At 39.7% G+C, this 22,670-nt stretch overlaps 1 protein-coding gene and 1 long non-coding RNA gene across 9 annotated transcripts in view; one reads left to right on the forward strand and one right to left on the reverse strand.

Annotated features, from left to right (window-relative positions):
- Positions 1–22,670, reverse strand: part of NCKAP5 (NCK associated protein 5) — a 983,894-nt gene that overhangs the window by 186,927 nt on the left and 774,297 nt on the right. For all 8 annotated transcript variants that reach the window (XM_040474891.1, XM_040474892.1, XM_040474890.1 and 5 more), the window contains 2 exons: positions 12,914–12,952; positions 3,796–3,915 (listed from right to left, as the gene is read on the reverse strand). In XM_040474891.1, coding sequence (XP_040330825.1) covers positions 3,796–3,915; positions 12,914–12,952 — 159 coding nt within the window. The remainder of the gene's footprint in view (positions 1–3,795; positions 3,916–12,913; positions 12,953–22,670) is intronic.
- Positions 6,881–7,680, forward strand: LOC121030469 (uncharacterized). Its single transcript, XR_005790223.1, has 2 exons — positions 6,881–7,270; positions 7,405–7,680. It is a non-coding gene; the product is annotated as an uncharacterized LOC121030469 (long non-coding RNA).

Raw genomic sequence — 22,670 nt, forward strand, 5'->3', positions numbered from 1 at the left:
GAAATGTGTAAATATGGTCATTGCCTTGTTGTGATTTCACTGCAGAAGCCCTCTGATCCGACCTGATCACATGGTCCAGTTAATCAAAATGTCAGTTACGGTATGGAATCAGAAGTTCCTCATGATCATTTGTATTCCATAGAGGGAGCACAGCAGGGAGGGGGAAAGGAGGGACCTGAGCCAGACCATGGGTTTAGATTCCCACTCTGTCGACTACCAGCTGGGGGACTTTGTGCCTAACAGTCCCCATTTGTAAAAATGGGTGCAATGATACTTCCTGCCTCATCGGATTGTAATGGAGACTAAATTGGTGAGCATTGTAAAGGCTGTAGAACAGTATCCTACACATGGTAAGCACTATGCGTTTGTTAAATAACATTGTTGGTAGGGCCAAGGCCACTTCTTTGCCTGGGGATCCTATTATTAGAGTCTGTTTTTTTAGGAGGGAGGGATATCAAACACATGCTTTATGCGTTGTCTATGCATATGTCTTTGTTTCGTTTTTATTAACAATGTAACAAGAACCTAAAATGATTTCCGAAGCAACATGCATACAGAATGCCTCCACAGTTAATATAATTCTCCAGCTCCCATAATTTTTTTTAGTTAGGCACCTATATTTCATTTGATCATAAACATTTATTTAGTGACTTGCCTTTATAGATGGCTTTCAAGTATTCAACTTTGTTTTATATAAACAATTCTTACTGTACCCTATTTCATCCCTATATAGTAGTTTAAAAATTACATAATTACCATTTTAAGTACTACTTGCCTAAACATACTGAGTCACAAAGATGGCTCATTTATGGTAAGAATTCAACTCACCTCACAAGAGAAGTAAAGACACTTAGTAAAGAGTTCTCTACCAGTTTCCAATGTCTGATAAAATGACTGTTGTTTAACATGATTTACAAAAGGAAATGGTGAACGTTGGTTAATGGGCTCAAATAAGGTTAGTTAGAGACTCAAGTTCCATTAAGAACACTACCTTGGGATTTTATTTGCTGTACTGGCTTCTCAAGTCTTTACAATTTAGCTCAACTTGTTTATTTTAATAAAGGGCCTTGCTACTGTGATTTGTTACCGCCCCTAGTCCCAGAAATACCATTCCGGAAACTGGAATCACCACAGAACATTACTGCTATTCTTAAGAATTTAATTTTCAGATTAGTTTCTCCCCCCCAACCCTGCCCCCAGCATGTACCTGGTTCCTTTATAAATTTCCCAGATTTTTGTAAACTAGCCCATAGAACTTCTTTTTTGTTTCTCCTATACACAAAAAATTGCTACATAATATCTATGTAACCTCATTTTCTATTCCTAAGGACAAAGAACTGACTGGTTCTTATGAATTATTTTCTTTTCTACTTTTTACAGTCTATCTCCTAAAATCATAATGGGTTCAACAATCTTCTTTCTGTATTTCTCTTCAAGTGGGCACTTTACATGGTAGATAATCATTAGGCCGTTTCGGCAGGGAGCAACTAACACAGGTTTCTATGATATACAGAAAACTAGTTAGAAATGTACTGTACTGAGTCTCCAGTCTATGGGCAGAAGCTGTAAGGTCAATAATGTTTGGAACCAGGGGCGCTGGTGGATTTGCCATGCCCCAAAGCCACACACTCCAAAAGGTTATGCTGGATGGCCATGACTGGGTAGTTCCAGAGCATCCACGTAAGACAGGAAAAGTTCAGAAGAAGTGAGGGCATAAACTTCCCTTAGGTGTATGCAAAATAACTCCCAACTTACAGAATATACTGGTGTCATTTATTCATTATTCCGTTCAACAAATAATTAAAGTGCTTCCATAGGTGCAAAGCACATACAGCCTGTTTTTATTTTTAGCCAGTGCTCCACTGTGTGTATTTGTGCCACCAGACAATGAAAAATACAAGTCACATAATGAACAGACCCCCTGAAAAGCCAGAAACTCCGTCTATCTGTGATAGATGGTAGAGCACAGGCATCCCGCTTTCTACCATTCTTCTTTACAGAACCATTAGCAACCTATCTTTTAGAAATGTTATTCAAATTAGAATGGCTCCCGAAAGTGAAGACTATTTGGGGAGGAATACAAAGTGGGTTGGCTGAAAATACCCAGTGAATAAACACTGAGTTCTATTGTTAGCATACGCATCATTCTCTGCCATTTGGAAATGGATTTCAGAAATTTGTAACAACCAATGAAAAAGTTTAAATATCCATGGCACATGTGTTTACTCTGGAAATAAGCCACCATGATTCATAAACAGAAACGATAGATCCTTAAACATTGTTCTCAAAAAGCCTGAAGTTAAACTAAGCAAAATGGAAAAATTCATGTACATGCAACAGCTGTTAAAAGTAATTATAATATTGGATCTTGATACGAGAGCAAAAGAAATACAACTTTTTACAGATGCAAGATTCTCTATGATAAACATTTGTTGTGGTTGGGACCAGGAAACAGAGATAGACCAATTTTTTTCTGCATAATTTTTGAGTCATAAATTATGAATGATGCTGTAACAGATAAAGCAGAGAGGAAATTAATTTAGGAGATGAGATCTATTGTGCAATTCAGAGCCTGGTTTTAATTTGGGGAGGGGGAAATTATATTTTGATGTTCGGCTTTACCAAACATCTTTCTTTCCCTGAAATAACCTGCAATTTCTCATTATTTTCCTGAGGAGTCAAGGAAAGATATTCATACCAAAGTTCAAAGGGTAAATTAGCAACAATGTCCCAGCCATATGGAAAAGTGTTGTCCTGTAGAACTTCCTATGGTGATGAAAATGTCCTATCTATGCACCTTCCAAAATGGTAGTCACTGTCCATATGTGGCTTTTCAACACTTCAAATGCGGCTAGTATGTCACAGGAACTTAATTTTAATTTAATTTTCAATTTCCATTGCACCACATGGTTAGTGGTTACTGTGCTGGGCAGTGCAGTCTAGAGGATAGCTCTGTCTTTTCCCTTTCTCTCAGCCAATCAGGCCAGACAGCTGGGGATTATTTTTTGTACTTTGCCCCTGTGAAGCCTAACCCTTTGCTAGCTTAGCCTCAGAAGGGCTCTAAGCAAGGCTCATGGGAGCTTGTCTGAGCAAATATACACATTAACAGGATTTGAAAAAACCCAGAAAACAGCAAAGATCAGCCTTCCAGACCCCTTTGCCAATTCATTTGTCTCCCTACAAATCAGATATAGTCTTTGGTGCTTTTTCAGGGATGGCTTCAAAATGATTCAAATGGCTTGACTTTCCATGACTTTTCATGTTATGAAGGAAAGTAAAGAAGGAGCTCAGGGAGAGCATTTAGATAAAGGCAACCTGAAAACACTGGGGCAGGATATAGGAGGAATCGTGTGTGAGCAGGAACTCCGCACAGAGAGAGGTATGAAAGAAAAACAAACCCCAGCAGAATTTTTGACTACAGAGGGAATGAAATGAAGAAATGTACTGTGGCATTGCATAAAACTCTTCTTTGCTTACCATGGAACGCAAGATTACTAACCTTAGTCCCCAAAGTAATCAATTATTTCCTGACTCTGTTCCAAAGTTTACTACAGGACACCTTCTGTCCCTTTTACCTGTTTATTATTTGTTGATGTATTTCTTTATCTAAACGTATCTTTAAAAAGTCAGAAATTTAAGAGACATTCAATTTTAAAGACATTCCTTGAAAAGGAAAAGAATCAGGGTTCTGATACACTATGCCTTGCCTATGGAGATCCTGGAAACTTTCAAACTAAAGTAACTTCTTGTCAACAGCATTTCAGTAGCAAAGATTGGTTCCACATAAGCACATACCTGAAGGAGCAGATCAGAAGTTGGTCTGATTCGTTGTTGGAACAGGATGCTTAACGTTCGATTCTGTTGTTCTAAATCAAACACTCTTGTTTTCAACTTTACACATTCCTCCCTTAGATCCTACAACAAACACAGTGAAAGAAAAAAAAAAGTCCATAACTGAAAGACACCCTTGCATATTATAACCATATTTTATCTGATATTTCAGACACATTAGTACAAAAACAGTATTTTTATCCTTCAAAGCCCCCAGGAATAAATCACACATGATGCTTTCTTCCACAGCCCATTGTCTGATAGAATTATTATGTGCAGGGAAGACCAATTTGAAAAAAAAAAGTACCTTGAAATCAGAAGTGCATTAATCTAGTACGCTATTTTTGAAGATGGTAAATGTTAGCGATATGAAGTCAATTTAAGTTTCCACCTATATATTTTGCCTTTTCACTGTCTTCATAAAAGCAATCATAAAGCACAAACCACAAGGACAATAATGTTTTTGCAGTGAATAGAGATGTGATGAACTAAAGAAACTATCACTTTTGATAGAGCCTTTTGCTGTCATTTGTGGAAACAAGTTGGAATTTTCAATGCTGGGGCTAATAGAGCCAGTGATGCATTTAGTGAGAGGGAGGCAACTCTGAAGTGAAGGCTTTAAAAGGCCACTTGAAACTGCCCATGCTCTGAACTAGTGCATTTCCATGTGTTTGGAGGGGTTCATCTTGGTGCTGGGGAAGAAGTTGAGTAACCGTACCTGGGCATCCTTCTGGAGCAGCACTTTCGAATAGTTCAAAGACCACAGAGACCTTGTCCCCAGCTTTCATGAGGGAGGCTAAGGCACAGGGGCTTTAGGATTCTCTGGAATATACCAAGGAGCTGTTCTGCAAACCGATTTGTGATAACGATACGTGCAGTGCTTAAATGTCTACATCCTCTTTGATGGGGGTTGAGAAAGACCAAGTAGAATAATGTCCCAATTCAGAGTTCTTTGAAAGCTCACCCTTTCCTACATGTCAAACTTGATATTTCTCTATTTCCTAATTTCTTTTTTTAAAGGCATCTGCTCTTGCCATATGAAGAACAACTGTCTGCTGTTTTGTTCTCAAACGCTCTCATGCACTCCTGCTACCCCCTGCCCCCACCTGCCATCATGTTCCCTTCTCATCTACCTCGTTGTTCATTGTGACTGATGTCCATTTCAAAATCTGTATCCTCTCTGACACTTCTTTAAAAAGTTTATTTTGAGAGAGAGAGTAAGTGTACACATAGGGGAGGGGGAGGGACAGAGAGACAGAGGGAGAATTCCAAGCAGACTCCACACTGTCAGCATGGAGTCCGATGTGGGGCTCGAGCCCACAAACCATGAGACCGTGACCTGAGCCAAAGCTGGATGCTCACAACTGAGCCACCCTGGCTCCCTTCCTCTCTGATACATTTATCTGGCATCCCCCAAAGACCATTCCTTTTTCTGAACTCCAGTAAGCCTTCAGTACCTCTTCCAGGACATTTAGTATACACTGCTTTGTACTGATTTCATCTTTCATGCTCTAGACTTATCTTGTCAATTAGATGGCACATCCCTCAAAGGCAGGCATAAGAAGACAGACCAATAAACAACACCACAAGCAGTTTGTCCTTTCACTCTTTTATTCCATAACCTGGCAAAGCACCACATACAGTATGACCTTAATAAACGGTGTAATTATTTTGGTAACCGGGATGATGATGATGCCAAATTCTATTCTCTAGTGTTAGTGTGACTGAGGCTTTAAGTTTCTCAGCACTTCTAGTTTGTGCTTCTATATATTCTGATGTGGGACAGCCACAGCCTTGCTAAAGCTCTGCAAGGAAGAGAGAGAGCACCAGGCAATAGCTCTGATCCCCAGGCCCTAAACAAGAGTCACACAGGTGAGTGTGCCTGTCCATTAACCTTGTGTCAACCTAAGTGTGAAGCCAGACAGTTCTAGCTTCTGAAGCTTTACCAGAGCCTCATTATATCCAGTTGTATTTCTTCTATTTACAGAGGGCAGGGAAATAGGCCAAGGTGTGGCTCACGGCACAACTTACACTCTCCTCATATTTTTAGTTAAATGGGTAGAGTTTATGCATAGGATGGTTACAACTGATTGTAACCTACAAATGCAGAGCATAGAAAAAGAAATGTCATGTTCTTTTAGGCAACCAGGTCCAAGATACAGGAAGGCAGCAGCCATTCAAGGCAGGGGCAGAAGTGTGTGCGCGAAGGGTGCTTGGGTGGCTTAGTCGGTTAGGCACCTGACTTTGGCTCAGGTCATGATCTCATGGTTCATGAATTTGAGCCCTGTGTGAGGCTCTGTGCTGACAGCTCAGAGCCTGGAGCCTGCTTCGGATTCTGTGTCTTGCTCTCTGTCTGTCCCTCCCCCACTCACACTATGTCTGTCTGTCTCTCTCTCTCAAAAATAAATAAACATTAAAAAAAGTGTGTGTGCACATGAGCAATATGCATTTGGCAGAGGCCACTTTGGGGGCCTAGGCACCGCTCACATTAAAGGCTAAACTTGTTTCCTTTATTTAGAATTCAACCTCTCTCTGTGTCTGACTTATTCTACTTTTTTCTCTTAACGTGCCTATAACTCCTCTGCACCCAAACACTAATTGTTTTCAGTATTGGTAATTAAGTAATTAATAAAACTTGACTGTGAGGTAAATAAATATTAATAGTACCTATTGTGTTGGAAAACATAATCATTCTCATCTGCAGGTGAAGAAATGCAAGTAGAAACACACAAGTGAGGGTTTGCAAGAAAGGAGACCTGTAAGGAATAGCACTGATGATTTTTTTGCAGCAAAACTGAGATACCTTGAAACAGTTCTTCAGATGGGTAAAAAGAAAAGAAAGGAAAAGAAAAGAAAAAGAAAGAACACACACACACACACACACACACACACACACACACACACACATCCAGCTATTCTATAGAGATTTTTGGTACAGGTGCCCAAATTTCAATGGCCATTACTGTTACTTAAGATGGTAAAAGTTCGTTTAGCAGGGACATGAATTATTGACCTTGAAAACTGTTCATTGCTCTTGGCTCATCTAGATCAGCGCATGGCAGAGGGGGAAATAGAAGGCTTTAGGAATGTGACTGTGGTCTTACGATCATTGACAAACAGAATTGAGCTGGTCTGAGAATCTGTTGACATAAAAGCTCATAATTGTCTATATTGTTCTAAATTCTTGTTCTCTTTACTTAAGTCATGGATGGTAAGTGATGTCAGATAGTTATTATCTTAAGAAAATGTATTAAAAACCATGGATGTGTGCCCATGTGCACACACATAAGCACAACCAGACTGGGCAGATGGAAAGAGCACGAGAGAAAAACAGTAATTCCTCTTACCACTACAGTGAGGCCTAGGCTGACATAAAGGGACATATGACACATATCGGCTGGCTACAAGAACCATTATTCTGACCCTGACAGTTATAGAGGTGAGACCTAGACTACCCTTCCGGTAAGGCGTTAGAAACAAAGGAATTCTCCTCTGCTTAGATGCTATCACTGGTTCACAGTGGGGGCTGGGCCACCTGTTCTCTCTCACATCCTTCTTTTTCTTTTTTCCTAGCATGTTCCAGGCCTCAAGACGAGTGCCCCACTGAAAATATAGGGTTGTGTCTTCTGAAATGAGAAAGAGACCTTCTATAAAATTTTATTTGGGGGGAAATGATGCCAACAGTCTGACTACATTTAATCTCACATAAGAAAGTACATGGGTCTTTGGGTCAAGAAAATAGCCAGACCTGTTTTCCTTGCAATCTGCATGTCACTAACAATTGAAAATAGTAAGAGAGTAAAGCTGAATATGAGGGCAAAATATACTGAGCAATACTGGTCTAAAGGACCCTGTGTGTCTTCATGATCTCAAACCATAACTTCCCTGGAGTATCCATACACTATAATCCTGGTAAGTTTCATCTGCATTTGGGGCTAAAGAAGATTCTGGATCTACTTCTATATAGTACCTATGAGTATAGCTGCTTTAATGCATTTAGAGCTAAACCATTACCCGTTGAAGTCAATTTAATAACATGTTGACTGCTTAGGAGTAGGACAGATACTGACATCACTAGAGTATTGTTGAAAACTATATCTGATTTTATCATGCAAAAATGATACTATAGTGGTAAAACTGCTTCAGATGGAATGCATATCATGGGAATACACATCAGATTGGGAGTTAGGGGTCTGGACTCTGGTCCTCATTACCCGTACGACCTTGAAGATGTAATTTATTCTGGTTTTGTCTCAGTTCCTTTACCTATAAACCGAGCGACTGCACAAAACAGGGCTTTCAAGAGAATGCAAGTCTCAGCTGCTTCGTGAGATGGCTTTTCAAGTGTCATCTAATTCCTTCCCTGAAGCTTAATGGCCACCATACCTACCTGCTTCTCCTTGTAACAGTCCTTCTCAGAGGCTGTCACTGATATATCCCTATCTTTTCCTAAGATGCCAAGACTTCTGTAAAAAGAAAAGTCCTTTCTCAGACTAACCAAGGGCCTCAACATCAAATATCTAAAAGGCACGGCAGATAACAGAGATGTGTGCCTGCATCAGGCCAGCCCTAATGAACAGAGGGTCGTTAGTCCTGTGGCAAACTGAATACTGCAAGCCTTCATCCCAAAGGCATTTGGATTAGAACATCATTAATCTGGGTGATGGCTGAATAGTTTACGTAATCATAGTAAATTAAGCCCATTACCAAAGCTAGTTGACAATCTCAGTATTAGATGCTTGCTGATAAGGTCCCTGGCAAGTGTGAGATTCTAGGGTCCAAAATAAGATGGATTCTGAGAAAGCCCAACTCCAGATTTCCAGAGTCAGTTTTGACTCCAATATATGCTTTGGAGATCTCGCATGGTTTCCTTGCTAGCCAGAACTGGAATGTTCCCAGAAGTTTTAAGAAATCCATTGGCTCCCTCACCTTTTTGTTCTATTTCCTGCGATCTCAACTAATAATTGAATTTCAATCCATCTGTTGATTTCCACAGCCTCATCCTGGCTGCTGAGCTACAGTGGGGAAAAACAGTAAGTGATCCAATGGAATCTTGGGGGCTGAACACCGCAAAAGGAAGCAGATGGATTTGGAGTGTAATAACCTTAGGCTGAACATATGGGCTTTGCCACTTCCTGCAATCAGAGCTACGGGAGCACTGTTTCCTCAGTCCTATCTTAACCCTGCAATCAGAGCTACGGGAGCACTATTTCCTTAGTCCCATCTTAATGGGGTTGCGGTGAGAACAAAATGACTTACTGCATTTAAAGTGCTAGACGTGAGGTATGAGTCCTTGTAAGTGCACAGTAAATATGAACATATCCTCTCCAGGGGACTGGATCCTGCACACACCAGAGCCAGCCAGGTAGACACAGGTGGCCTGACTGCCCCTCCACAAGGGATATATGTAGAAGTTTGGAGTTCTTTCAGACACAAGCTACAGAACTCTGTTTTGCATCTACCCAGTGGCTGCACTGCTGGATTCTACCACACAGAACCTTATGCCGTGTAGGGAAAGAAAACAAAAAAACAAAAAAACACCATGTAAATAGTTGCTTATTCGAAAGAACATGCAGACAAAGCTAAAGTTGATATGCTGGAAAATGGCTACAAGAAAAAAGATTTTCTTCCAAGTTTGGTGATAGTGGCAAAAACATAACAAAAAAAAACAGAAAAACCTATGGCAGTAAAGAACCTAGGACAGTTACATTTTCAGTGAGTGTAATTGACTTAATGAAGATAAAATATATTTCAGACAAGAATTTGAGGTGAGCCTGAATTATTGATTCACTTGCACTTGTAGCCTTGGACCTATGATTTGGAGTCATAAATGGAAGTGAGCTGGGTTTAATATTGTCACTTTAGCTTTATTGATCTAAAGGATGGACAATCTGCTGTCTTAAGGGAATCCACAGGTTTCTGAGATAAATTGAATTACTTGACTAGAACAGTATATGTACATTTAACAGAAAGTGATAAGTTCGTGGAAATAAAATTTTTTATCAGTATTGGGAAAAAGAAGTACATTGTTATTTCAAGATGCTTATCTCAGGCAATTCATGAGATGCCAGAAAAATGCTTCTTTGGTTGTTCGTGGTAGATTTTCTTTGTGTCACAACAAAACAATAAACTCTAAAACTGCATGGTTATGACTGTAATTTCACCTCAAAACAAATTTTTTTGTGTGACTTGGATAAATCACTCAAGATTTCTGCTTTCACTCTGTGCCAGCTACAACCTCTTTAGAATCAGTTTTTTCATCTGCATTTGGAGTACATTTTATTTCCTATATCATGCTCTTAATTAAAAAGAAATCTGAGTCCTTTTGTAGCAATTTTACGGTCCCTATAAAAACCAGGAAGCACACGTTTCTGCAGAACATGATTCTTTTGGAATCCTGGAAACTCCTGGCATCTCTTTTTGACTCAGAGTGTCCCCGAGGTATGCTATCTCACACGGCACCATGTCTTCTATGTCTTATTGCTTAACGGTACCAAGGTAGATTTATCTGTTTACTAGTTATTACTTGGATTTGTGTAGCTATTTTTTTGTGGCTGACCTGAAGGTCCCATTTTCCTTTATATTGTATCTGATGGCTTCCTTTTCTCTTTCCTGAGGCACCGTTAAAAAAGATGGGCACGAGAAGCTTTCAACAGTTACACGTAGAGCTCTCAACAATGCTTCCTTCATTCCTAGGTTTGTAATTAAATGAGCAAAGAGTTTCGACCAGGAGGAAAGCAAATGAGAAATTAAAGCCTTTGAAAAAGAAAAAAAATCAAATATGTTGTGACAGAAATTGTGAGATGCACAAAAAATCTGTTTTTCCCATTTTTCCACAATACTATGACAGTCAATTTTCAGCTGGGCACATACCCAGGATAAAGGCTTCATTGTCAGCTTCCTTAGGTGTGGCTGTGTGACTAAGGTCTGTTCAAGGAGATGTAAATAGGGAGGTAAGAAAGCTTTTGGAAGTCTCTCTTAAAAGGCAGCTAGTGTGTGCCCTTTACCTTCATTTGTTTCAGCGTTTCCTCCTTCCTGATGGCTGGAATGGGGATGTGTTGGCTGGAGCTAAGCAGCCATTTTGGACCGTGAGGTGACCTTGGGAATGAAGGTCATATTCCACAGAATAACAAGATAGAAACCAGAGTCCCCATGGAATTTATGGAGCAGAGTCACTGTATCAACCCTATACTGCCTACCTATAGATTTAGATATGAAAAAGAAAGAATGGCTTAGGTTATTTAAGTTACCACTATTTTGGATCTCTGTTACTCACACTGGAACCTAATTCAACCTAATAGGTGTACTTAAATCTCTTTATTTACGTGATATTAATGCAAAATCTGAACCAGTTAAAATCATTTGAAACAGAAAGCCATGATATTTTAACAAAAGTAGTTGAGAAGAAAATCTAGCAAAAAATATTATCACAAGGCCTCCGTAGTGTAAATTAAAAATGGTATTTATTTACGTATCTCCATGAGAAGTGGCCAAGCCCTAATAAAATTATGTTTAATGAAAAAAAATTAAAATGTCACAAATTATTTTGCTATCATTAACCATGTATTCCAGAATATGCCACATGATCTAAGATTTTCTTTTACAGAGGAAGTCCCCATCTCACAGAGAGGTAATTCAGAATACACAGAGGGGTAATTTCAGATTTAGTAATCTGAAAGAACTAGAATTTAGCTTCTGAAAAACATTATAGAAAGAGATGGAAAAGTTTCAATAAAATGGACCAAAACAGCCAAATTTGAGCAACTATCTCCCTCTGCCCATTCTGGCCCAAAGACATGATTGATCTTCATACTATCTGAAGCCAGAATAGGGACATGGCATAGGAGAAGACATACAAATCTCATGCTCAAAAATCATCACTTGTTTTTATCCTTCAACTTTACTGGGGAATAATTGACAAATATAACTGTATATATTTTTGATTTTTTTTTTTACAATTATCAATTTTTATTATTTTTTTATTTTTTTTTATTTATATATGAAATTTATTGTCAAATTGGTTTCCATACAACACCCAGTGCTCATCCCAAAAGGTGCCCTCCTCAATACCCATCACCCACCCTCTCCTCCCTCCCACCCCCCATCAACCCTTAGTTTGTTCTCAGTTCTCAACAGTCTCCCATGCTTTGGCTCTCTCCCACTCTAACCTCTTTTTTTTTTTTTTTCCTTCCCCTCCCCCATGGGTTCCTGTTAAGTTTCTCAGGATCCACATAAGAGTGAAACCATATGGTATCTGTCTTTCTCTGTATGGCTTATTTCACTTAGCATCACACTCTCCAGTTCCATCCACGTTGCTACAAAAGGCCATATTTCATTTTTTATATTTCATTTTTTCTCATTGCTACGTAGTATTCCATAGTGTATATAAACCACAATTTCTTGATAACTGTATATATGTAAAGTGTAAAATGTGATGATGTGCTACACCTTACAGGGTGGGATGATTACCAAGATCAAAATAACTAACACATCCACACCTCGCAGTAGTTTCTTTGTTTGGTGGTGAGAATGCTTAAAATCTACTGTCAGCATCTTTCAAGTATGTAACACTGCCATTTTTTTTTTCCATTTACCATGAGCCAATCCCTATAGGAACTCCCCAATGTGCTTTCTTTCAAAGAATGGCCACTGCAGTTCTGGGAGGGGGGAAATGTTATCCCCACTCTACAGAAGAGGAACTAAGACCCAGAAAAATTAAATAATTTCCCTAACCTCTAAGACCTCTTCCCTGAATTTTAGGCTTCTGTTAATGCTGTCCATGAAGGCTATTCATTTTATAGGAATTGGAAGAATCCACTGATATATTTAATGTCTGTATTTACCAAATAAATGGGTGCATGGTAATCTTTCATCTTCTATTACTTTACAAGAGTTTGAATTTTAGGATTCTATTGGTCACCGATGTTACTTTGTATGCCCATCTAAAACACACACAATTTTAACCTAAGTGAATAAATAGAAAAGTATTGCATCTATCAATCACAATTTCCTAGTTTGACAATATGAGTTCCAACCTATTCACATAAGTACCTTGAAAATAATAAGTCAGAAAGTGACCTACCTTTTGAGTGAGCAGAGCTTGCACAACTTGGTTGGCTACCTTTAAAAAATAAAGAAAGAGTTGCCATTTATAAGAATGAGACTTTAGATGCATAGACTCTAATTTACCAATGTGTTTCCCACAGCTTATTCTACCTAATTAGCTCCTTATTTGCCTCTTTCCTCCCCATGTAGAGAACCTGATTATTTTCATAATAGGCCTATCCTTCTAGGTAATATTTTGCTTTTTTCCAAAGGTGACCTTGTTGCTAATTAAGATGGTTAGGTTGGAAAGATCATTCATACCTTGACTTCCACATTTCCATATTTGGAAAAATAATATCCTTTCATATGTAAAGTACTACAAGAAGGCTAAAAAATGATACAGTGTAAAACACAATCCTAATTATCTGTACACAATTTCTACGCTTTGCTGATTTACAATGTCCTTTGCCTCTCCTTCCTATACTTCTGCTGTGTGACTATTTCACTATTTAAAATGACTTGGAATAGAGATAGGTTTGAATGGTGAAGGATGAGAGCAAATCATCGTTCTATCTATGTTCTTCTTACATCCCCCATATCTTAATTTGTGCCATCCTTTTGTCACTGCTACCAGTAGCAGAGTCTGATAGTTGGTGACTCTTGTATCTATTTCCCCCTTTCTACTAAGTAATAAACTCTGATTTTTTGGCTGAGTACATTCAAATACATACCCTACCCTTCCTTGTAGCTAAGTGTCACTTTGTGACAAGCTTCCGACTGATGAGTTATAACTAGACTTTTCTTGGGCTTATAGAAAGTATCTAAGAAGAAGAGGGCTCACCCTTCTTCCTTTTCCTGTCTGGGATATAAAACTGATAGCTGGAACCTCAGCAGCTACCTTGACAGTGAAAGTCACTGAGCCTGGCCCTGATGATACAGGGAGTTAGTTGCACTATCTCTGTACTTCTATGAGAGAGGAAACATAAATGTCTACTTTTTTTTTTTTTTTTTTTTTTTAGTTTCCTCCAATATGCAAACATATGGAGTTCTAACTCATATATTAACATAACCCTAGTTTTTTTTCAGGTATCAGGCAAGTTAGGGCAGTAGGAGAAGCTCTCCTCAGTAGAAGCCCCTCTCAGCCCAAGAAGGTAAATCTTGATTAATTTAAACCAAACACAGCAATTCCATTTAGTGAATGGTTTAGGAGTGGGTATGTGCACCATTCCAGCCAAGGGCCTCATATAAAACTAGCAACATGTCTCTGGTATTTTGAAGATCTGGCATTTTCTCTAGATAACCATTCATCATTTCTCTGTGCATTTGTGCTAACATTTCTTTTTCACCTGCAGGTTTCAAAAACACTATATAGGAAACCACTCACTAAACTTGACCATAACCTTGAAACTATGTACCCATATAGCTACTATTGATGAAATTAAGGTGGGCAGGTGAATTACACAGTGTTTTTCAGGTAGTACATAAACTGTATACACTTAATGTGATCACTGAAACTTATAGCATTGAAGAGCAATATTTAAATGTCTTAGACATCAGGAGAATGTCTAATGTCTCATTCCTTTCTTCCTTCATTTATTTAGTATAAATATGTAGAGTATTTGCAAAGCTAGATGACTGGAATGTGTTCCTTGGTTCAAAGAGAATATAACTAGTAGGAAGCTGGCAAGAACACAATTATAACACAGTGTGATAGGCATGTAATCATCTTGGTAATTCTCACATTCAACCAAAGCCTGACGGACATGCTTTCATTTTTTTTCTCTTGATAACCTATTTATTTTTGGTGATACTCAACTATGTGTGCTTGTTCTCCTGTCTAGTATAGTGGAACAGATTAGGGTAAGAATGTTTTCATGGAGCTTAATTGTTTCTTTACTCAATATTGACAAAGTAGTGCATCGTTAACGACAGTTGGCTACCAATAAGTCTCACAGAAAATTAAAATACAGGCTGTCATCAACTGTGGTTCGGAGGCATTCACAGCACAAGCAGTAAATGATTAAAATCAGATTACCTATAATTGATTAGTTGGACTGTAGGCAGAAGAGGTTTTTTTTTTTTTTTTCTATCAGAATCCTTGGCAAATTTACATTGCTGATATTAAGCAAATTAGAGAGAACTTTCATTAAAACTAACTATAGTTTTGAAATAAAAGCATTATTGATTTATTTTTTTTGAAGTCCATCCCAAGTTAAAGAAACATATGTAAGGAATCTCACAGACAAAATTAAACTGTATTTTCCTTAACTGGTACTTTTTTCTTTTTCCTTTATCATTTAATTTATACATGATCATAACAGTGATAAATGTTATTCAGCCTTACAAATTGACCAACAGTGTCATCTTGAAAATCTTTCAGTTTTTAAACATTCATTCCAATTCGTAAGTCACTGAGAATTTAAAGTCAAACTGGAGGTCATCCATTTTATTCTTGGCAAATTAAAAAAAAAAATACAACAACAGAAGAATTCAACTATTCACGCAGCCTGAATCAGGAACAAGGCACCCAAATTAATTCATACCATAAATAATTTAATGCTTTTGGATCTCAAACTTTGGATTTGATTTACAGTCTCATAAAACTGCCTAATATCAATATTTTCTTTCCTTTCTCCAAACTGGTCCCTCACTTAAACCGGGCTGTGGAACAGTGGTCACATAAAATAGCTCTCTCCATGATTTAACGGGAGACATAAATGAATATCCTAACTGTAACAGCCCGCAGGAGGAAATACGTTCTATCTTTGCAATCCGAGTATGTTGCCCTATAGGCTCCATCTCTGACACAGCTCCTTCTGACAGGTACTTTGGACAATTGCTCTACCTAATAATTGAACAAAGATACACGAATGCATTATTTCTTTACCTACTGACATGGGGTTATATTACCCAGAAGGACTCGCAGGTCCTCTGCAGAAGAGCAGGCCGGTTTGTACAAATGCTTTCCCGGGTACTGTCTATAAAGACAGTTTCCTGGGTTTCATTACTACTTTTAACAGCCAGCTTCCCCGAAGCATCAACAGAACAGCTGTTTGGAGCTTGCGCCTGCAACCTCTAATAGGTTCACAAGATGACCCCTGGAATGGGCCCCTGCCCTCATCATAGAATTACACCCTTAGCACTTGGGTTGCAAATAATCACACACCCACAGGCCCAGCTAATGAGAACAAATAACTTCCAGTGTCACCTGACAGCTTTTCTCTCCAAAGAAAGGAAAAAATAGCAGCTGGGCTGGGCCAAGGGGACTTGAGACACACTGAGCAAAGCTGACAGTCCTTAAGCCTCTGGCTTGTTTTACAACCTGCCTTAGGCTCTCTGTGGAGACCTCCCTGCTCTGCCTCAGTGGAGCAGGACTATAGGGGAGCCCGAGATGCCAAGGAGAGAGCCCAGGTACCTCTCTTTTCCCCTAGGTAAGAATTCTCTCAGACAAGCCAGCCCCTCTGATACCGGGCTCATCTTCCACCCACACAAGTCTTTGTTCTTCTTCTTCTCCAGCAGGCTTCCAGGTGGCATCTCCCACCCCCAGTCCCCTGTTGCTGCTGCACTCCCCAGGAAGCAGGTGAGCAGAGGGAGGAGTCAGGGCTGCGGTACTGTCTGCTCTTACTTTCAAAATCATCCCTGAGGCTGGATGCGAAGTCACACTGGTGTGGAATAAACCACACTTATTCCAAGAGGGAGCCAATCCTCACCACATCCAGAGGACAGCCAGGGCTGGGTCAAGGGTGGTAGAGTGAGAAACTCAAAATGCACCAAGCTCTGACAGGGCTCCTCCTGCCTCACAGTCCTGCTTTCATCCTTGCAGGTGCTATTTTATCATGCAGAGCAAGTGTCCTACCGGCACGCCCCTTTAAAAACCTTGTTAAGAAAGGACAAGTTTTGGAAATTGTGCTTTGGAGAAATTTTCAATGCTTCTGAGTTTGATTTATCATACTGAGACAGCTGGGGGTGAGCGAGTGGAGTCTTGGGCAGAATCACGAGAAGGACTTGGGTTCTAATGCTGCCCGTGTTAATTACACACTGATATGTATGGGGGAGGGGGGACAGCTTAACTCTCTACATCTATGGAGGAGGGGGAACTGACTACCTCTCAAGTTGTGAAAAGTGCATGAGATGATAACTATAACCGGAAACACCACCATGGACAGTACCTGATAAAAAGCAGTCACCCAATGAAAGTTAAATCTGAATCTGAACATTTGAACTTCAAAGACTAAAATGCATTTTCGGGTAAGTAGTTAATGAAGAATGGTTTGAGAATAAAAGATGTTATTTACATAGGAATGAAGTGTTTGCATGTGTGCGTTTATAATATGCATGTATAAATATGAATCACTAAGTACCTATATTATTTATTTGCTCTGTAAAATACTGGGAGTGGGAGAAAATCATCTAAATGTGTATGTGGGATTGCAGGGAAAATTAACTGGGAAATTAATTTGGGGCTGGTAATCTCCATTCATTAATTTAGTCATTCAACAAATACACATCAAGTGCATCATATGGGCTACAGATTATGCTGGATCTTGGAGAAATAATGGTGAATAGAACACGGGTGCTGCTTCATGGTGGTTAGAGTCTGGAGCAGACACAAGAGGTCCCTTATCTGTTGATTTCCTGGTCTATTCTTGCAATGGGCATTTGAAGCATGTGAAAGCCACAAGCAGGATCATCCTCCATCTCCATCGATAAGACACTGCTTTTCAAGATTCCTTAGGACCCAAGCAAGGGATACACACTGAGAATGTCTGATGATTCCACAAGTCCTGGCTTACAGCATGGGAATCAGAGAGGAAGGTCAGAACTGCCCTTAACAACGCATTATTGCCTTTATTTAGCCTTGGTTTAAAAGAAATTCTGGGGCTTTTTTTCTTTTACTGAACTACCTCCAAAGTCGAGTTTTTCCTGCCATTGTGCTCTGAAATAGAGAGCATAGAAAAGTCAAAGACCTCAAATGTGGACCCTCACTGACTATAAGGAACTCGCCCTATTCTGACGGTTTGAAGAGGAAGGCAGGTTCTCTAACTTCTGTGTGCAAAGGCTCTGCCTGGGAAGTCTGTTAGGCTGCCAATTTCCTCACACTCCATTCTGCTTGGATTTTCAGCTATTTAACTGAGTGAGGTATGAAGATCTGCACTTATTTTTATTTTTTTCTGTGTCAATTTTATTTATTTTTCAAATTTTTATTTAAATTCCAGTTAGTTTTCATATTGTGTAATATTAGTTTCAGGTGTAGAATTTAGTGATTCATCACTTATATGTAACACCCAGTGCTCATTACAAGTGCACTCCTTAATCCCTATTACCCATTTAGCCCATCTCCCCTACCTCTACAACCTCTCCTTGAGTAACCCTCAGTTTGTTCTCTATATTAAGCATCTCCTTTCTGGTTTGTCTCTCTTTTTTCCCTCCTATGTTCATGTATTTTGTTTATAAAATTACACATATTACTGAAATATGATATTTGTCTTTCTCTGACTGACTTATTTGGCTTGGCATAATACACTCTAGTTCCATCCACGTGGTTGCAAATGGCAAGATTTCATTCTTTTTGATGGCTGACTAATATTCCATTGCATACACAGACCACATCTTCTTTATCCATTCATCGTCAGTGGACATTTGGGCTCTTTTCATACTTTGGCTATTGTAGATAATGCTGCTATAAACATCCAGATGCATGTATCCCTTTGAATCCTTATTTTTGTATCCTCTGGGTAAATACCTTGTAGTGCAAATGCTGGGTCATGGCGTAGTTCTATTTTTAACTTTTTGGGGAATCTCCATACTGTTTTCCAGACTGGCTGCACCAGTTTGCATTCCCACCAACAGTGTAAGAGGGTTCCCCTTTCTCCAAATCATCACCAAAACCTGTTGTTTCCTGTGTTAATTTTAGCCATTTGGACAGGTGTGAGGTGATATCTCATTGTAGATTTGATTTGCATTTCCCTGATGATGAGTGATGTTGAGCATCTTTTAATGTGTCGGTTAGCCATCTGGATGTCTTCTGCAGAAAAATGTCTATTCATGTCTTCTGAATGACATGTTGATTTTGGATATTAATCCTTTTTGGATATTGGATATTGGATTTTGGATATTGGGTGTTGATTTTGGATATTAATCCTTTATCAGATATGTCATTTGCAAATATTTTCTCCCATTCTGTCAGTTGCCTTTTAATTTTGTTGATTGTTTCCTTTGCTGTGCAGAGCTTTTTATCTTGATGAGGTCCCAATAGTTCATTTTGCTTCTTTCCTTTGCCACAGAAGATGTATCGAGTGAGAAGTTGCTGTGGCTGATGTCAAAGAGGTTGCTGCCTGTGTTCTCTTCTAGGATTTTGACCTCACATTTAGGTCTTTCATCCATACTGAATTAATTTTTGTATATGGTGTAAGTGGTCTAGTTTCATTCTTCTGCATATTGCTGTCCAGTTCTCCCAGCACCACTTGTTGAAGAGACTGTTTTTTCCCTTAGGATATTCTTTCCTATTTTGTCAAAGATCAGTTGACCATATAGTTGTGGGGCCATTTCTGGGTTTTCTCTTCTCTTCCACTGATCTATGTGTCTGTTTGTGTGCCAGTACCATGCCATCTTGGTGACTACACCTTTGGAATATAGCTTGAAGTCCATAATTATGATGCCTCCACCTTTGTTTTTCTTTTTTCAAGATTTCTTTGGCTATTTGAGGTCTTTTGTGCTTTGAACATCTGCATGTTTAGCAATTGCTGCACATCTTTCTGCAGAATGGGCCCAAAAACACACTTTGACAGGATTTACTTTTTGCTTGCTCAGATACTGTTGAGGAACTAGAAATAACCCAAAATTTCCACATGGGTCTGTTGCTCTTCTATCATCATATCCAAGTTTGGAAGAGCTTCTATCTTCTTACTGACACTTTCTGAAAATGTTCTCTAAAGCATAGCATTCAGAGGGCCTAAGTGCAACGGTTCTTAATCTTGGCTGAATATTGCAACTCCCTGGAGTCTTCAAAATTTCTAACACCCAGGCCCCACTTTAGACTAGAATTGGATCAAAATCTCCAAGGTGAAGCCCAGTTGGCAGTATTCTTAAACCTCCCCAGGTAACTCTGAAGTGCAGGTAAGGGTGAGAATCACTTGGACTTCACCTGCTCCAGCTCCTTTGGCTAAAGATGCCCTTTCAGTTCTGTCCCCTTCACTGCTGACTCACCCACAGTCTCTCCTGCTCTTTGGTGACTGTCTTATATGTTCTCAAAGGCCCCAGTGCACCTCATTTTCTGTGTGAGTGTCTCTCATTTCATTCTTCTGTGATTAAGCATCCCCCTCACTTCTTCTGCCAGGCTGGGACCACCTTGACTTTCCAGATCTGCGTGACACTGACACCCAACAAATACTTATAGGATTGACTGAATCCATCTAGATGTAAGGCAATGGTTTGAGAAAATGTTCTTTTGCTTATTTTTATATGTGTCATTATCCTTCTGTCCATGGGAATTAGTCAGTTCTAAAGGAACTATGGGCAAAGCATTAGTGAGAATAAACAGAAATTCACTGTTTGCTAGCAAACTGTATGTCAAACAGCTAGATGAAGAAACTAGACTCAAACATGAAAACCTCCAACCTGCTTAAGAAATCCTTGGTGTTGCCTTTGTATTGCAAGGCAAGGAGATGAGGATCTAGGTAGCAGCAGAGGCAATGTGAAGTGGTGAAGTGTGTGGACATGTATGTGTTCTGGCAAGCCCGTGTGTGTGTCTGGATGTGGCTCTGCGTCCTTCTAATAAACATACCCCTTTTTAAGAATACACAGAGGGGATTTCCTACTCCCAAGCGTTTTTCTCAAATCCTCAACATGTTCTTCTTTTCCCAGAAAATAACAATCAGTGCAAAAGGGATTGAAGCACATTTTAAATTTAGATTATACCCACTTGTGTATGTTTTATGAAACCCACTAGCAAGGAAATAACGTACACGAGGCCTTACCTTGTTAGTTTGTCTAATTAGTCTAAAAAGCCTTGAAAACAATTTCCAGTTGGCATTATTACTACAGTCAACTACCCCTTTGAGAACGTTCTCTTACAATGCATGGAAATGGATTGTCTACCCTCATGCAATTAGTTTCAAAACAACTGGCATGTGTAATCAGGGGCCAGTATCATGAATACAAAACATCTGTACTGCTAAGAGGGGTTCTGAGCTGCCAACCACCTCTTTGGCAACAGTTAATTTTTGCAATCAAGAACAGAGGGACTCTCCCTCTAAAAATTCTGTCTTCAGAGGAAACTCTGTGCGAAATGGTTCTGTGGATGAAAAATTATGGTTGGCTCGACACATCCCGACAAAACCTTCAGCATGCAGGCAGAGGGAGCATATGGAAAACAAGACTATGAGTTTCCATAAAGAAGCGCTGTGAGCTTTTTGAGTGATGGGGAGGGATGACCAGTGGGAGAACTGGGACAAATAAGAAGTTTCTATGGTGTGATTCACATAAATTTGACTTCTGAATACAGATATGGTTTTCTCAGAAATTCTGTACAGGAGGTTAAAGTGAAACCTGGCTGGTCGATACATATGGCCCAAGGGCAATATCCGTTTCTTTCAATATCCTTGGATGTATCTGGTCTTTCTTGCCCTAAACTTTGTTGGACCAAGAGCCTGGGGGACAGGGTTTAGAAGTGCTAAACTGGCTTTGCTAGATTGAGTCATCGTTCCCCACTTAGGTCAACTTACTTCAGCTATTCTTTCAATTTGGGGCCTTGTAAAGATGATTCTGAGTCTTTTTAAGTCCTGACAGGGCAGAGTACTGCAAATGCCATTTTGCTTGAGTAACTAATACATATGGGTAGAAATATTAAACAATGAAAGAACTTTCTGGAAACATGGTGAGGGTTCTTCAACCACACATCAGTAACCATAAGGCAAGGTGGTCCCTGCTATGAAGACAGCGGGTCTCAAACTGTAGGGTGTATCAGTGTCATTTGGAGGGCCTGTGAACACACAGATTGCTGGCCCACTCCCAGAGTCCCTTAGTCTGGATGTCTGGGGTGGGGCCTCAGAATCTGCGTTTCTAGCAACTTCCCAGGTGAGGCTGATGCTGCTGGGTTCAGGGGTCACATTTTGAGAATCCCCAGTGGAGGAAAACAGCAACCCCAACTGCAACTCTGAGGAGAGAGGCCACTTCGGGTTTAGAGGGAGGGGGGGAAGGTGTAAGGTGGCAGCAATGATGTCATAACTGAGATTCGAACCTGTGTTCTTTATGGAGTCACCCGTCACCTCCCGGGACAGTGTGGGGAAGGGGAAGAAAGATCAAGAGGGGATTTTTGGAAAAGATTTTCCTAATTGTTAGTGAGGAGGAAAAGACTGAAGATATATATGCTAGTTTCCACCCGTAAGGTAATGGAATGCGATTAAACGTAGCTTTTCATACTTTCTTAAAACCTGTGTCAGCATTTCATATCAACCCTTAAGATCAACAGATATATGCAAGTTTTATCTTTATTTGGACAGATGACTAAAAAAGCCATCCCGTTAAAGTAATAACCACAGTCGCCAACAAAATCCCAGATGAGAGCATGTCTGTGAGGTGGAAGGCCAATCCCGGTTGATGATCCAGAGGGGGCTGAGGGTATGATCCCGGGTGGAGTGTGAGGGGAATGGCTGTGAGGAGAAGGAGCGCCCCACACACTCTTCAATCTTCCCCTTTCCCACCATCCTTGCCTTTGTCTCTTTATTACCATCAAATAATACTTACCGGGTTTACTCACGCGTGTGGCTCTGTCTTCTTCCACTCTGCTCAAATTT

The sequence above is a fragment of the Herpailurus yagouaroundi genome, unplaced genomic scaffold, assembly GCF_014898765.1.
Source record: "Herpailurus yagouaroundi ecotype Mexico unplaced genomic scaffold, PumYag 140, whole genome shotgun sequence".
NCBI classification, from domain to species: domain Eukaryota; kingdom Metazoa; phylum Chordata; class Mammalia; order Carnivora; family Felidae; genus Herpailurus; species Herpailurus yagouaroundi.